At 36.5% G+C, this 18523-nt stretch overlaps 1 protein-coding gene and 1 pseudogene across 1 annotated transcript; one reads left to right on the forward strand and one right to left on the reverse strand.

Moving 5' to 3' along the window:
- The first annotated feature begins 236 nt into the window (after positions 1-236).
- Positions 237-1172, forward strand: LOC144254277 (olfactory receptor 52P1-like). Its single transcript, XM_077797287.1, has one exon. The coding sequence runs from the start codon at positions 237-239 to the stop codon at positions 1170-1172; it is 936 nt and encodes a 311-aa protein (XP_077653413.1).
- A 7605-nt stretch (positions 1173-8777) lies between these two features.
- Positions 8778-10469, reverse strand: LOC113177649 (olfactory receptor 52K1-like; annotated as a pseudogene).
- Between the last annotated feature and the right edge of the window lie 8054 nt (positions 10470-18523).

Consider the following 18523-nt stretch of genomic DNA (forward strand, 5'->3'; position numbering starts at 1 on the left):
TTGGTGTCAACATACTTTATATACAACCAGAGATATGAAAAAATTGTGCTGTATATGTGTAATAAGAATTGTTATGTGTTCCACTGTCATTTATTTTTTAGAAAATTAATTTAAAAATTATCAATGAAAATAAAGTTTTAAAAAAAGAATATAAACAAATAAAAACAACCTGCCATGCATATCTCATTGGCAGGTGTCTAAACTTTGTTTTAAACAATCACCAACAAGTTTCCATCATGCTACTCTTCAACCATTCCAGCTTCGTGACCTTCACTCTGATGGGCATACCTGGCTTAGAGTCACAGCATTTGTGGCTATCTCTTCCTTTCTTCTCCATGTTTTTGGCTATCCTCATTGGCAACAGTGCTGTCCTCTTCCTTGTGATCACAGAGCCCACGCTTCACACACCAATGTACCTGTTCCTGGCCCTGCTGATGGTGACTGACCTCATATCTACCCTAACTCTGATGCCCAAGGTCCTGTGTCTCTTCTGGTTCAATGATAGAGACATAGCTTCCAGTGCCTGTTTTACCCAGATGTTCTTCATCCATGGAGCATCCGTAGTACGATCAGCCCTCCTTGTTGCAATGGCTTTTGACCATTTTGTGGCTGTGTGTGAGCCATTACACTACAACACAATTCTGAGCCATTCTCTAGTTGGACGCCTGGGACTGCTGGCTCTAGCCAAGGGAGTGATTCTTATCCTGCCCATGCCTCTTCTACTTCAAAGGTTAACTTTCTGCCACAGGGTCATTCCTCACACATACTGTGACCACATGGCTGTGGTGAAAATGGCCTGTAGCCACACTAGACCCAATCGAATTTATGGACTCTTTGTGATCTTGCTTGTGGTAGGACTTGATCTGCTGCTTATTGGCTTCTCTTATGCCCTGATTCTGCAGGCTGTAGCACGACTCAACTCTCGAGATGCCACCTTCAAAGCCCTCAACACCTGTTCAGCTCACCTCTTTGTCATCCTGGTCACTTATGTGCCTGCACTCTTTTCTTCTGTCACCCACCGTATTGGTCAAAATATCCCACCTCATGCCCATATTCTCCTCTCCAATCTCTACCTTCTCCTACCCTCGGTGCTCAACCCCATCATCTATGGTATGAAGATGAAGGAAATACGGGTCAAGGTAACCAAATGCCTGTGCAGAGGATCCAAATAGGATGCAGGTCCAAAACTAATCCTGCTAGTAAATGAACAATTAGGACAACTGACATTGCTTTTGTCCAACCATCTAAGACTCCACTGTATTTCCAAATGAGTGGAAAGGATGGTCCATGGAAGTCTGCTTTCTTTCCTCCCTCCCTTTCTTCATTTTCCTTCCTGGTGAAATACATATTCCAAAAGATTTTATTGCAAGGAAAAACATCCATCCAAATGCATAATTGAAAAGATTTCTGAGACTGGAAGTACATATTTAAAAGCATGTGTAATAAGGAAGCTACCTATATCCGAAATGATATTCCTTTACTTGAAGTGATCTAGAGTGATGTGCATCATGCAGAAAATCGAAACTTGTATTGTTGTGATGATGAATGCCTAATTGATATTTTGTTGTTTTTGATGTTGTTGTTAATATAGATTTATGATTATACATGGTAGTTAGGTTTATCTTGACAAACTCATACCTGCATAGAAACTGATTTCTGCTCTTGATCTCCCTTTTTCCCTCTGGTTCTCCCTCCCTTCTCTCCTTCTCCTTCCTCTACTCTATGAGACTTCCTTTTACTTGTCCATTAATTGTTGGCATGTTTTAAATCATTGTAATGAGTGACATTTCTATTGAATTATTTAAATATATAGTTATCACCAGATCAATTGCACAATGTAAAATAGCAAATGCAAGATTAGATGGTTAAACAGAAATGATCCCTTTCTTAGAAAATGTTAAACAAAATGGAAATACAATGCATAAAAAATGTTGAGAAAATTTATAGTCACAGTTTGAACATAATTTAAAATCAAGCATGTGATTATTGAATTTAAACTTATGAAAAAAGATCCTACATAACCCAACTCCCGACAAATCTGTTATTGTTCTTGAAATTCTTAAAAAGGCGATGATATGAAGGATAAGTGTAATGTAACCACTCTATCCCTAGCCATGGCCCTTGACTAGTCCTAACTTACTATTCACTTCAGTGGACTGAACAAACTATGCATTCTGAGAATCTCTCTAATTATTGTGAAGAAAAAGGGCTTTCTGTATTGGATAGTCCTTGCTCTTGGATTTCACCTAGTCCTGCCTCATATTTGGAATTAGAAGATGTCTACAAACAGAATAAAAATAAAACCCTCCTATTACTTGTATAAAAGAAGAGAAAAAACATTTACTCCAGCCTGTTCTGTTAATTTGCTCAGGAAAGAAATACCCCAAGTCATTCTTAACTAAGAAATTGATTTTTATGAAGTATACGTTAGGAAAACTTGGTATAGTGAGAAATGTGACAGAGTCAGATCATGAAGCTATGGTGGCTTCTTCATGACTTTTTAGTTTTTCCTGTTGAAGTTGAGAGAATGCAGCGGGATTTAAGCGTGACACTGACTTTTGGCCATTAGCATAATCAGCGTGACACTGTTCAAAACAGAGAATAAGTTACTAGATATTAACTTACTAATGGAGAATTATAGTATTAAAACTTTGGATGAACAGAAGAATATACTGGGCAATAAGAAACCCTAAGAAAAGTTCAGAGTAACAACTAAGATTGGAGTATTTATTTCCTAGAATAGGAGTTAATGGAAGGGAAGGGTCCTACTTTATATACCTCATCAGAAGTATCATCTGTTGAGGCAGTCCCGCTAGTTATGCTAGGTATTTTATAAATAATAGTTTAATGAATCATTCAAATATAATTCAAGTTGTGTAATAGTATGTTTTGCATATTAAGTTATAAAGGTGAGATTTTTTTATATAACCTTCCTATAGTCACACACACACAGTGTGTAGTTACACATGATTCAAATCCTGATCTATCTGATCATAGCTTCTTCCCATTTTGCTATGTCCATGTCGCCTGGTTGGAGATAACCAGGAAAGGCATGGAGCAAGGTTAAGTAGAACACTTGGTAGGGGTGGCTTCAATCTTAAAAATGTGGCAATAATTACATGAGTACCTCCAATCTAACATCACAAGTTAATTTAAGATGTACTTTTGTATAAACAGTTACAAACTGTGTGGAGAATTGAAAATATCTTCCATTACCAGTTATATTTAATGCATTGTCCCACCCCCACCCAATCTCCACTCTTCTGAGACATATTGTATCCCTACAAGTTAGTTTGGATGGAGTGCATCACCCAGTCTCCATTGTCATCTGGTTCCTGATTAGATTTGCCAAAGAAAACTATGTCAGTCTGGGTCCTCAAAGGAGATAATAGTAAACAAAATTAAATATATATAGTGGAAAACCCTATGTAAAAGAAAATGAGTGTGGAGAGAGAGAGAGAGAGAGAGAGAGAGAGAGAGAGAGAGAGAGAGAGAGGGGATTGATTCAGTGTGATTCACTGTATGCTGGAATATCTATATTGGGAAGTCATTATTAGCCTCTGCTGTTGGGTATTTAGTGGAAATCCATGTGGTTGGATCCAAATGCAGCTTTTTTCTTTGCCACCATTGATGCTCTGCACCAGTCCTACAGTGGCTGATAATGAAGACTGGCTAACATAAATTGACTAAGTTATTTTGTCAGTACATCTTTGGATTTGGATGAATTTTGGTATTCTGGTAGAATTATTATGTGATATAAAGTCATCAAATTTTGTGTCTATTCCTATTTGCCACCTCACATGCCATTCACCTAGATTTCCTGGTACTAATCCATCATTCCCTTTGTTTCCATGAACCCAACCTGATTGCTAGGCCACTAGACATTGCCCCAGCATTTTGTATCTCACCATAGATTATTTCTCCTTTCTTTTAAAGTAGATGGCTATTGCACTGCTCACAATTCCATTTATTTAAAATATTATCTTCTTCACCTGTCTCTTTGGACTATGCCTGAATGGCTATAATGCAGCCTCCATCCACTTTCTGCTTGCACCCACTTATCAAGTTGGACAATCTATGAACTGTACTATACATTTCCCCATTCCTTAGTTATTCAGGCCAACCCATGCATAGGTGCATGTACTGAAACACCACTGGTGCAACCCTCCCCCAACCCATGCATAGGTGCATGTACCACTGGTGCAACTCTGGTGACTAACTCGGCAACCTGGACTTCTTGTTCCTGTAATTTGCTTGTACTCTGTGGTCCTGCTCAGGCTCAAGTCCCACCTACCATGACAGGCTACTGATTTTTTAAATTCGTGCTTCTAACTTCATAATGTAGCAGGTCTGGAAGAACCCAGATCATTATAGAAAGCTAATGGACAGATGGTCATACCTTATCTGTTGCTGCCAAACAAATGATCCCAACTGGGCAAGGTGGCGCTAAGTGTAGTAACTGCCCTAAAGCCATGGGGCCTGGGAGGAGGAAGGCAAATGCTACTGATGTTCTTTGGCCACACTGTTGTTTCATCTGTTCTGTGTGGCCCCTGTCAGCTTTGCCTCCATTATGATCATCTGGGACTTCTAGAGCAGTCACGATCTGGGTGCTGGAGGATGACAGCAGCCAAGACCCATGTCATAAAGTGAAAGTGAAGTTAGATGAGGAAGTGCATATGCCTCTTTCCTTGAGGCAATATTTGAAGACAAAATATTTTAAGACTCCAGCATGGCTCTGGCTCTGGGATTGAGTTCAAAGCTACAAATGGTTAAGATAAGTAAACAACTAAAAGGAATTTGCAAAGCAGCAGTGCTGAAGACTAGCTGGAAAGCCAGACTGAGGGTGACAACTCCAAAGACATTAGTAAACTATATGATTGGACCTACACAACAAATTGGAACCGTACTTGAAGAATCCCTTAAATTAAAGGTTGTACCTATGATAGAATTAGAGTTGTAAAAACTGCAAGCCAGATTAAGTTTTTTGAAGAATTTCTGTTTGAGGATAAACTTTGTAATTGTGAAGTTCAAGACTGAATATGAAAATTAGAGTCCTGCCTTCTAGCTTTTGGGGGCTGTTGCTACTTTTCTTGGGAGTTGAGGTGCTTATCAAAATAAGGGACTTTACCACATGGCCCAAAAGACCTATATGCTATAAGAATACACATCACAAGAGCAAACGTGCTAATATCATGCGTGTTTCACTTTCCCTCTTCACAGGACCTAATGAAATGTTCACAGCATTTTAAATTATATGTTCTCCATATATTAAATTGATGGTTAAATTTTTTTAAGTCAGATAAAAGAAAATTATGAGTAAATATTCCTCTCCCTTCCACTCCTGTATTCCTTTAAGGCAATGGTCAGTAAATTTTTCCTGTAACATTTCAGATATATAATACTTTTGAATTTTCAGGTAATGGTATTAAAGTCACAATAAAGCAACACTATCACTGTAGTGCAAAAGCAATCATATATGATATATAAACAAATGGGTATGGCTATTTACAAAAATAGATGGTAGACTGAATTTAGCTCATAATCCATAATTTTTCAAGTTCTGCTCCACAGCTACATCATTGCTTTCAAAAACAAATAATTGGGATTAACCAAAATATCTATAATATAGGATAAAAAAAACCATGAAACAGTTTTTAAAAAGTAAATCTATATATACTATCATGGGTTGATATCAATAATATTAGAGTAAATAATATATTATAATATGTATAAGCATGCTATTTCCCTTTGGTGATAATAACACTTAGAGAATTTTGTTTACATAATAAATATGTCTGAATGGACATGTGTTTTACTGGTTTGAGTAACATACCCTTCCCATCAACCCAGAATGTGGGCTTGTTTGGAAATAAAGTCTTTGCAGATGTAATAAAGTTGGAATAAAATTATACTGGGTTATGGTGATGTAATTTAATGACTGGTGTCCTATGAGAAGAAGGATCTATGGACACAGGAAGGAGGACACAAGAGGATGATATGGAGAAGTACACCATGATGATATGGGGAAGACACCATGAGATGACTGACAGATGTTAGTGATGTGTTTCAAGGCAAGAAATGCTAAGGATTGACAGCAACCATCAGAAACAGAAGAGAGGCAGAGAAAGATCCTCCCCAAGAGCCTTCAGAGAGAGAGAGAGAGATCCTTCTGACAAATCTACTTTGGCCTTGTACCTCCAGAACAGTAAGAGAAAGAAAAGTCTACCCAGTTTGTGGCAGTTTGTTATACCAGCTCTGAGAAAGAAATACACATGATAAGATATTACCCCTCATTATCTGGGAGCATCTTTACCTTCTGCAAGTTATGTTTTGATGTTTACATTTTATGCTATAAATTTGATAATCAGGCAAAAATTGGTATGAGTGAAAAATTAAAGTGCACATATCCTTTTATGTGGTAGCTAAGTTCATATATTTATTTTTTAGTAATACTTATTTTGTGCAAAAAAAATGAATAAACAGTCAATATAGCAAAGTTCTCATGTATTTTTTTTAAAAAAACAAAAGTCTAGAAACAAACATCTGTCTATAAACAGGCAACTACCTCAGTGAATGCTGACAAATATGCAAAGGAAGAATATAAATATTTGAGAAATAATAAAATAGTCTTACTATCTTCATACAGAACAATCACTAAAAGCATTAAATAAACAAAAGCTTTCTAATAACATATTTGCCTTTGTGTAAATTGTACACCATAATTCAATTTTTCCCACAGATAGTATTTGTTTATTTTCACTGTATATCATGTTAAACAGAATACCTGTAAATACGAATCTTATCCTACATAAAATATGTATTTTTTTCTTAAGTTCACACTTAGTAAGTAGCTAAAAGTTAATTACTCAAATACCAAATTTAAAATGACCCAAATTGTTTCATCTATCCACATATGAATGCCCCAATCTGAGTTTTTAGGATTTGGGGTTTATGTTAAGATCTGATTATCTTAATGGTGACAGACCTTGTTGTTTTTATAACCTCCAAAATATTTTTTAAAAATATTTAAAAATTTATTTTGAAAAAAATTGTATTAAAAATAAAATATACTTTGTAAGAACATATAGAAACAATATTAATTCCCATTAATACTATATTGAAGCAGGTGGCCGACAATAAATAGAATGGGGTGGGAGAAGACCTGCTACCATATGAAATCTTTTCCACTTTTCATTTGTCAACCATTGCTTAAACATCCTCTAATTAAACTGTAGGTATGTTTCAGCAACCCAAAGCAGGAATTTCCTTAAAAACAGACTACCTTTGAGATAGCTCTGCCACAGTGTAATCGATATTAACAGTTCACCCCGTTCCTGGTCAACTCCTCCAAGGTCTGATAAAGTTTGGGTTGCTTCTGATGAGGTTTTCTTATATTGCAGTCAAAAAGACTTGGTTACTCTCCATCCTCTTCTGTTATTAACAAATTGAATTGATCTGAACAAATTCAATTTCTATCCTCTGTCCTACTCACATATTTAAAAGAACGAAGCTTGTAGTTTTCCTGTAGAACTATAAAATATAACTCTGGGGAATGCTTTGCCAAATACACATATGTCCTTAACAACAGTGCAAAAAAATAGATAGCAAAATAATAGTAGTAGTAGTAACATTCTTATTTAGTTCTCTGTGAAAAGTAAGACTCATGGAGAAGTAAACATTTGGAACTACGCATACCTGCAGAAGCTCTTTTTCTACCAGGGTTCTTTTAAATGTATTTTTAAAGAATATTTTCTAAAGCTACCTGAAATAACTGTAGTTGCAAAAACTTATTTTTCTTAATAAAAATAGATATTTTGACACTAAAAGTTGGAAAATTAAGAAAAAATATCTGTGGAGTGGGCTCAAAAGGTGAACCCTTTATTGATCCCAAAGGAAGTCACATTGATTGCTAAATTAGACAATTCTTATATACCACTTCATAATAATTTCCAATTCATAGTTACATAACTGTAACCCTTAACAGAATGTTCTCAGAGTTGTGTCTTTAAAGAAGATTCTTCTCAGATGCTGGATTTAGCATAGACAAGCAGAAGAAGTGACTCTAGGAGTATGCACAACTATGAATTTAGTTAAAATGAATATCAAAATTTTCATTTTAAGAGCTTCCTATTTATCCACTTTCCTCAGATGTTTCTCTGGAAATTGTGTTTTCTGTATACATTCCCTTGGTCTACAAGGAAGTGGCAAGTCAAGTTGCCCAGATGTAATGCTTCTTCAGTAGGGGCAATAAAATAGTGATTCTAAATTCAATTTCAAACTTTCCCTGTCCCTTCTCACTCCCTTCAGACAAACTTCTCCACTTCCCACCCTCCCCTTAACACACAAATACAAACACTCACCCCACCCATGTCTACACACACCTTGGCCTTGCCTTGGCAGACAGAATACTATTCATCAGTGATGGGCAAATTATTGTCTGCTCTTATGTTCTCTCCATATGGAAACATTCCACCCCATCTTACATGTATTTTGTGTGTGTTGGTGTTCAACATGCTTTTTACATATATTATCAGGTATAACTTGCTCAAGCATTATCAGGTATGGAAAGCAGGTGTCATTATTTTATTTCATAGGGCTTAATTGCCTTGCTTTGGAGTTACTGAGACCAAGAAATTGTCTTGCCCATAGCCCTCTGTCCAAATATAAACATCCTAACAGCTAATCTACTGGCATAACATGTTTCTATCTCTAGTCAATTCCCCCTTACACTGCATTCATTTAACATTTTTTTCCATGAACCCACAACTGCTGGATTATCAAACAAGTTTCTGCCTGTGGGCAATGGTTATAGGTTCCTTCCTCCAACAACTGTATTTAGTTACTTTATCCCGAAATTCCTTGGTTTTTACTCCATAAATAATTGGGTTGAGCATTGGAGGTACAAGGAAGTAAAGATTGCCAAGAATGGTGTGGACGTGGGGTGGAATACCTCTGCCAAAGCGGTGTGTAAGAAAAGAGAAGAGCGAAGGCGTGTAAGAAATAAGCATGACACTGATATGTGTGGTGCAGGTGTTGACTGCTTTGTGATGGGCTTCCTTAGAAGAGAGGCGCAGTATAGCTTGGATGATTAGCACATAAGATGAGGCTATCGCAGAGATGTCTAATCCAGCAACCAGCAGGGCTACCACCAAACCATATATCCGGTTGACTGTGGTGTCCACACATACCATCTTTACCACAGCCATGTGCTCACAATAGGTAGTGGGGATGACACGGTTGGCATGAAAGGGCTTATGCTGGAGGAGGATGGGCATGGGGAGAATGAAGAGGATGGCTCTCACCAAACTCACTAGGCCAATGACCCCAATGCGATTGTTGGAAAGGATGGTGGCATAGTGCAGGGGCTTGCAGATGGCCACATAGCGGTCAAAAGCCATGGTCATCAGGATGGCTGACTGCATGGCAGAGATGGAGTGGATGAAGAACAATTGGACCAGGCAGCCTTCATAGCTAATCTCACTCTGGCCAAACCAGAAGATGCACAGTACCTTAGGAATGGTGGTTGTCGACATGCCCAGGTCTGTGAGGGCCAATAAGCACAGGAGTAGGAACATGGGCTTATGCAGGGAGCGCTCTGTGGAAATGGTGAAGAGGATGGTGCAGTTTCCGAGCACAGTGATGAAGTACATGGAGGAGAAGGGAATAGATATCCATTTGTGTTTGTCTTCCATCCCAGGAATGCCTTGGAGAATGAAGAAAGAAGGGTGGCCTGTGACATTGCAAGTAGTCATGGCAGCACCCTGGTGAAGTACCTGAGGGGAGCAATAAAGACACTACCTGAACTTCAGTATTACAAAAGCAAGAGCTTCAAAGTGGAATACAAGGATTAGAATGTTAAGATGCTCAAAAATGATTCTGAAATTTTGACAGTATATGTCATGTAATATAAGACTATACTGTAATATTACAGCAATAATAATGTAGTACAACAGCATCAGTATCTAAAAGATTGTTTTATGATCAATGATTTATTAAGGCTAGACTGGTTAATTATTTGTTAATAAAACTTGGTTATTAAATGTATGTGAATATATGAAGAACTTAATCTATTTCTACAAAGAAATAGAGCTTAAAATATGCAAAACAAAAATGAACAGAAACACAAAACTAAATAAATAAAATTCCCCCCCTCAGGAAGTAAAAGATGAAACTTAGCAACACATTTTTAAAATTAATATAACTTCAAAGTTATGTTGAATCCTGTATTCAAACATTTAAAAATACACATTTTTAGTAAATATAGGATCAGAGGTAGTGGGGATATTTTTGATGAAGATTTTGTAGTGGTGATGAAGAATGAGGTACTCAACACTTGAGCTCAAGGAGCAGGCAATGGGAATGTGAACTTGAAGTCTACCCTTACCTGGAACTACTTACCTGAAAGTGAGGTAGTGAGAGAGTTGGCAGCTTGTCCAAGACACCTGTTGAAAATGTGCTTGGGTGAGCATGTACATATGTGTGCATGTGTGTTTTAGCAAACATTACGTTGGTTGTGGAGAGCAAACTCATGACCCTGCATCTCCTTACTTTCCTGCCCCCAGGATGCAAGTTGTGGTCCATTAAATAACCAAAGCAAAGGCCTCCAGGGTGCCCAGAATTGATTCTCCCCTGAAACATAAAGGCACCATTACTATTATGTGTGACATTGACTCTGAAGGTTGCCCTGAGTTCCCAAGAGATAAGGCTGATTGATCTTGGGGCTTCTGGGAATGGCGAATATTTGCAAGGTCTGGAGGGGCTTAGAGAGAGAGAGAAGGTACAGTTAAAGCTGAATAGAAAGATGAACAGATAAAGAAAGTAGTGTCTGTTTATGTGTGTGTGTATTTTCAGTCTTAAAAACCCTGCTATTTTCTAAAACATGAATGGACTTGGAGGACATATGCTAAGTGAAATAATCCAGAAGCAGAAAAAAGGATACTGCATGATCTCACTTATATGTAGAATCTTTTATTAAAAAATCAAAATATAGATATTGAAAATAAAATCATGATTATTAGGATCAAGGTAGGGAGTGGAAATGTGGAGGCATAGGTCAAAAGATACAAAGTTGCAAATAGGGATGAACAAGTAGGAAAGATCTAATGTGAATTCTGAGGACTGCAGTCAATAACCTTGTGCTGTATGAAACATTTGTTGAATGAGTAGATCATAGCTTCTGTTATGGCAGTGACAATGATGGGTAGCCCTATTTCACTATAATAACCACTTAAATATAGACATTAAAATTTACTTAAAAACTCAAAATCTAAATATGGCACTAGATGGAAGCCTAGTAAATTGAATTTGCCAAAGACTCTTATTCCCAAATGTGTAGTAGTGGGAATCAGGGAGGCAAGTAATTCCTGGCTGGAGTGATCATGCCAGTAAGGCATCAGAGATACAACCCTTGTTGAGGAATATCTTAGCCAAACAGTGTAGAAACCTCAAATTTTTCTGTCCCTAGTCTCGTCCTGATTTTCCCTCTCTATCCGTTTCCCCAGGCCAGTGGCTTTGTCCTAGACATTCTCCGGGGTGTCTTCTGCTATCCATTACTCCCCTCCCATCATTACATCATTTGTGGCTCCAAGCATTTCCCCATCTTCTGGGTCCTCATGTGGCTAGATATATTTTTCCCGTTTAGTTGAAAGCAAGAAAGTTATTAAGGTTTGTTTAAAAATCAGTTTTCCAGGCTGGGGTTTTGGCTCAGTGGTAGAGCACTTGCCTAGCACGTGTGCAGCCCTGGGTTCAATCCTCAGCACCACATATAAGTAAATAAAAGAAATATATTTTAAAAAATCTTGTTTAAAAAAATCTATTTTCCATGACCACTGAAAAATACATAAGACAAAACAAAACAATTCAAAAACTGTGAAAAGCTCAAGAGAAGTAGGACTCAGAAAACCAGCTTCTAAATCCTGATATAATATATGTTCTGACTACAGATAGGTCCTATAGATGGCTTTGATGAGAGATGAGTGACATCAAGAAGAAAATCAAGGGCAGAGAAATGAGTGGCAAATTATAAATAGACAAGCCTGGGTTCACTTGGTCATGGGCATATTAGCCACAACCTATATCTTTTCTCTGCAGAAAGTGGGGCTATAACTACATGCAGAGATGCTGGCCTCTTTGACCCGAGATGGTCATGATGGATAATAATTACAGGTAGCAACCAAAGATATGAAAAATTGTGCTCTAGAGTTGCAATGCATTCCGCTGTCATATATAAGTAAAAAAAAAAGTAAAATAAAATAAAAACAGTGGTCCACCTTCTGCAGTTTTCACCAATCAGGTGTTAAACACTTTCACATTTGGTGGGGGGCAGTTTTTGACCCTATATGATCTTCCCCTGAATTATCTTGGTGACCATCCTATTCTAGAAGGTTACATCTACAGGTCAATTCTTCGTTAATGCTGTTGCTGGGTTCAATGACAACACAGAAAATTTCCTTCTATGATATACTGAGAAAGCTAAAACATGAATGGACTTGGAGGACATACACTAAGTAGACCTTGTCAGGAGTTAGGACCATTGATCTTTCCTTCTTGATGTATTTCTTAGACGACTCCCTTGTTTTTATACATTTATTCAGAGTTATCATATCTGTTCTTGTTCTACAAGTTACTTGATTACAAGTTACTTGTTCTACAAGTTACTTCATTAAAGACAATTTAAATTAACCCCTATGTTATTAGTTCACAGTCCATTGCTTATTAATAACTACTACTGAACAGTTTAATGTGAGTTGCTTACATTCAGATTGAAGTTTTCCAAGTTTCGATCTGTGATTTTTTAATAAAACAATAAACATTTTAATATTTGTTTTCATATATGTCTAACCTGACTTAATTTCATTCCATGATAGATGGATATAATATTTATTTTTGCATGAGGTAAGATAGTGAAGTTCACATTTTTTTTCCATGTGAACATCAAATTATCAATGATATTTGTTGAAAAGATTTTCTTTGTTTCATTGAATGGTCTTCACCTAAATGCAATAAATAATTGACTGAATTTATATGGGTCTATTTGAGGACATTTGTGTGACTACTTTGATCCATTTATTTTTTTTACACCAATATGGTACTTTTCATTATTGTTCCTTTATAAAGGTCTTTATTTATGGTAGTCCAAATCCTCTAATTTTATTCAACCTTTTCAAGTTCATTTGTGCTATTTTCAGTACTTTGCATTTCTGTGTGATCAACTTGTAACATTCTAAAGATGCTTACTAGAATTTTATTTTGAGTTGCACTGAATCTGCAAATAAACTTTGAGAATCCATGAAGGTAGAAGGAAAGCATTGGTTATATTACCAATAAATATATGCCAGATGTGGGGTTTTAAATTGCCATTAATCAACTTATGGGAAAACATTTGTGTTCCCAGTTTTAACGGTTTTTTGCTCATTGGCTTGCTTACTTGCTTGTTGGAATTAGCAGTGGGTGTTTTAATTTTAACTAACTTTCTGTCTTTATTGAAATGATCATATTAAACTTATCTTATTCATTTAATGTGCTAATAAACACCTGTATTCCATCATTCACACATTGTCCATTGTATCTATGATTATTAGGACATTGATATTTAATTTAATTTATGGCTAATAGCCTCTTCTTATGGATCTAGATGTTAGGAAACAAGGTCATGGTATTTAAAATGATATTTAGAAATCCTTTTAGCTGCTCTGTCATGAGGATGATTGCTTATTCTTATAAGAAGTATGTATGTATTAGTATGTAGGCAAAAGGAGGGAAATCGGTGTTATACTTGTTATTCTAGAAAGAAGCTAATGTTTCCAGGGATTACTGGTATAGTATAGTGCAGAATATGGGACAAAAGGACCAATATCAGAGGAAAATCCTTACTTGGATAAATGAAAAAATATTGTCACCAATACTTTGAAGGACAGATTAAAGGAAATAATCCTCCTTATAAAAGTGATTCAAGGTGCAATTTGAAGGGACCTTCACTTGTGCCCAAAAAGACACTAAGAATGGTTGGTTCTGGAGAAGGCAAGCAACATCCAAAATGAGGTTTGCCAAAGAGGATCTGTATATCCTATACAGCATAAGGAGAAGTGCTGAAGATGAAAACATTTATGTAGTTACGTGGCTTGGATCTCCTTAGTTATATGAGAAGGCAACTGTAAAGAATACCCTGACATTTTCATAACTTGGCCAAGATTCACTTGTCTGGGGCAAACTTTCACCTCCAATAAATTTACTAATTCCCGGCAGGTCTCCTTTCAGCGGAATTTTGCTAGAAGTTTCTCAGCAGGAAGAATCTAGGTGTATTAATCTGATCCCGTTAATGCGGAGGTATTGAAAGTGCTGCCTCCCCACCAGCTGTCATGTTGGGTCCCCTCTCTTTTTTTCTCTTTTAAGGAATGATCTCCATACAATAAACTTTCCTCTTAGAACTGCTTTCATAGTGTCCCAGAGATTTCAATATGCTGTATCTATGTTCTCATTCACCTCTGAAAACTTTTAATCTCCTCCTTGATTTCTTCTGCAACCCATCGTTCATCAGTAGCATATTAGTCTCCAGGTGTTGGAGTGGATTTTATTTCTTATTTGATCATTGATTTCTAATTTCATTCCATTATGACCTGATAGCATGCAGAGTAGTATCTCTACTTTGTTATATTTGAGAAGAGTTACTTTATGGCATAGTATATGGTCTATTTTAGATAAGGATCCAGGTGCTGCTGAGAAGAAAGTATATTCTTTTGTTGAAGGTTGGAATATTCTACATATGTCAGTTAAGTCTAAGATATTGATTGTATTATTGAGTTCTATAATTTCTTTGTTCAGCTTTTTTGGGAAGATCTACCTAGTTATAAAAGAGGTGTGTTAAAGTTACCCAAAATTATTGTGTTGTGGTCTAGGAAATTGATTTCTATATCACCCCCCAAAAAGGATTGCTGGGGCTTAGGACAGTATAAAAGCTAAACATTACAAAGATTTAAAGATAATAACATTCTCTTCTTTAAAATACTAAAGTATTTTCAATACCTCTGTGACTTTCTCCACATTTGTGGAAGGATTTTTCATTTTCATAACTCTCTTCAGTGAACAAACGTGTATTTAAAGTCTGACTTGCCATGTTTATGGTATATTTTTTATGTGTGTTTCTAAGTAATACTCAGCTGCCACAAATTATTATTCTATATTTTCTTCAAACTTTATAGTTTTATTCTTTATTTATATACTAATGATTGTTAAAGAGACATAAAAATGGAAGCCCTGGTGTGCATATACCCCCAGGCCAACTTCCCCAAACCACATAAACAAAATATAAGTCATCTAGATATACCTAAATGATGTCTCTAATCTTAGACACAAAATGGAAGCTTTAAAGTCTTGCTCAGCACATACAGTGAAATTAAACCATTCAGCTAATAACCAGTTTAAGCAGCTGATTGTCTTACTAAGCAAAATGAAATAAAAAGTGAAACATCACAGCAAATCACTAAAAAAGTTCAAGTAATTCCATTTTCATTCTTTTTGAACTGTATTGTGGTTTTTGTTTGGGGCGTTTTTATTTGCATTTTTTTTTCTACTGAAGATTGCAGAACTAAAGCTTGGTTCTTGTGTCCCAACAAAAAAAATTTAAAGCCAGACATGAAAAGTAAAGCAAGAGAATGTTATTTTGAGTGAAAATATAGTGAAAGGACAGTAAGTTTCAAGCAACAAATAATCTTAGGAGAGAGCGTGGGTCATCTTTGAGCAGAGAAGACACAATACACACATGATACTTCCAGTGTGATTGCTTTTGATTTTTGACTTTATAATGTGAGTCCACCTTCCTCAGTCTTCACCAATCAGATGTTCAACTCCTCCTTCACATAAGATAGGAAAGTTTTTTACTTGAGTAGATTTTCTCTGAACCTGTCATGGTGACCATCTTATTCAGGGAGACTTTATCTGCAAGTCAATTTTGTTCACATGGGTGCTGGGCTCAATGATCAGGCAAACAGCATCTTAGTGTGCCTGCACTATTAATGACATTTTCCTTCAGAAATATATTGAGAATTTTTTGCCATAAATATTAACTTTACAATGACACCAGTAGACCCTGCAAGAAGTTAGACCCATTCATCTTTCCTACTTGATGTATATCAATGGAGACCCTTCATTTCCATATGTTTATTCTCAGAATTAGTACACCTGTTGTTCTACAGGTTACTTGATTGTTCATTACAGGCTATTCAAATAAACTCCATGACCCTGCTATGTTATTAGTTCACATTTCACTGCTCATTTTTAACTATTACCTAACATTTCTCCCCCTCAATAATTGGAGATCCTAAATCATATAGGGGAAAAAGAGCAAACAAATTAAATCATTAACTGTTTCCTGCTGATGAGGGATGTAGGTTTATAAGGTGGGATGCCCAGTTCTTGTTATGTGTAAGTGAAATGCTTTTATTATGACAAGGCCTATCCAAAGGGTCATAAAGAATCTATGATTCAAGAGAAACAGATTGAAACCTATCTAGACAATGGATATCCTATGAGCAAAAATATTTAAGAGTAATGCAATAATAGACGCAGCAACATCTAAATTCACCAATGAGTATTAAAATGATTATAGATACCAGCAATTTTTTTTCCACCAGGAAGAAGCAGAAAGCCATGAACTGAAAAGCTGTCCCCATAACAAAGCTAGTGAAAATTAGCATTGATTTGAGAGTGCAAATCTTTGAAGACTTGAATCACATTATCAGGAATGTAAATATGACATTTAGTCTGTGATGACACAAGTAAAATTCTGTTCTGATATGAGAACATCTGAAGCCATTTGCTTTTGTAAAACAGTTTTTCTTCTGAATGCTACATCTGTGTTAAGGACAGAAATTGGTTTCACAGTGTCATTGAGAGCTCTTTGAGTATAATTGGTCAGAGCTTCTACATGCCTAATTAAAAACCTCTTGATCAATTTGTGGAATAAACAGTGAAGCTAAATGATCATACCAATGAAAAACAGACATCCCCATCTATGCTTGAAATTCTGGAGGTATGCAAGTTTTGCTATATTTTGTGTCCATCTTATTTGCATTCATGGAAACCATATAATACATCTTCCCAACCTGCCTGATAGAATACAGGGCCATAATTTGGTCCCACAGAACAACTGTGTCCCATTAGGTGTGGGCCATCTAATTCCAGGCTAAAAGGACCAATTAGTCCCAAGCCAACCATTAGTCTGTAAAATCACACTTATGTTGACATTGAGATTCTGGAGAGAAAAAAATATTCTGTAGTCCATACTTATTCTTTATCTGAATTAGTCCATTTCTCATGTATGCTTACATTGCTCCCAATAGATTGGAGCTGTATGATTTACATGTCCTGTGGTGGATGGAAGACATATGTATGTATCCCAAATTTGATAGTAAATAATTTTATGTCTTTGACATTCTGTCATTAACTATGGAAAATGAGGAGTAGATGAACTCAACTATAACCTAATTTCTATGAAAACTTAAAAGATAATTTACCTTTTTCCAATAACCAAGGTGTAATAAAGTCACAATCATAGGCCATAAGGTAACATCATCTGTGGGAAGCCACTCCTGAGCCATTTAGCATCTTCACTCAGCCTTGAGCCAAGGAGATTTTTGGTTTGGCATTGCACGCTATCTTGTGGCTCTTCCCACTTAATCGATTGAGCAATGCATGTGATCTCTTGTCTTTCCTCAGCTAGGAAAACTGATCTAATTGTTCTGGAATTGGAAACTGGACATCCCACCTCTTATTTTATTGGTTAAGGACATTCTGTAGAAAGTCTTTGATGTTTCCTACATATAAATAAAGCAAACCCGGGCTCTCACTCTCTTTCCATTGTGGAAGCTCAACTCCTAGGGTTGAAGAGCTATCCTGCCCTTGCTTTAAAATGCCATGTGGCTTTTCCTTCACCTTCTTTTTTTTAGCATTATTTTTCAGCCAGCCCACTTCACGTAGAGGGAACCCAAATTCCACCAACCACACAGCATGGGGTGAGAATCTTCAAGGGTGGTGATTTGTAATGAGTACATCTCCTCCTTTGTTCTAGTGTTAAGCATTGTAATTTTATTCTATTCAGTCATTCCCTTGCAGGGACATATCCAAAAAGATAGCATCAATCAATTGTTCTTATTGTTCAACTGTTTCTGCCAGTTTTAAAAATAAAGAACTAGGTGCCTTGAGTAGAGAATTTAGAAAAATTCCTGTCTTTGTTAAGATATCATGACCCAATAATGGAGTTGGACATTCATCCATCACCCCCAAAATGAATGAGTGAACATTATATCTTTCTAACTACACATAGGTGAAGAGAAAACTACCTTAGTTTGGGTATTCTGCTCACTCCCATAATGAACAGGAATTAACAGAAAACAATCCAGGAAATGGTGGCGAAACACTACATTTGGCACCCATAAGGAATTTAATAGCTCTATTCCCTACTTCCAGAATTACCCTCCATTCAGCCCCACCAATGGTGACTGTTTGGGATTCCAGCTGATTCTGAAGT

The sequence above is a fragment of the Urocitellus parryii genome, chromosome 4 (genome assembly GCF_045843805.1).
Source record: "Urocitellus parryii isolate mUroPar1 chromosome 4, mUroPar1.hap1, whole genome shotgun sequence".
In the NCBI taxonomy this organism is placed as follows: domain Eukaryota; kingdom Metazoa; phylum Chordata; class Mammalia; order Rodentia; family Sciuridae; genus Urocitellus; species Urocitellus parryii.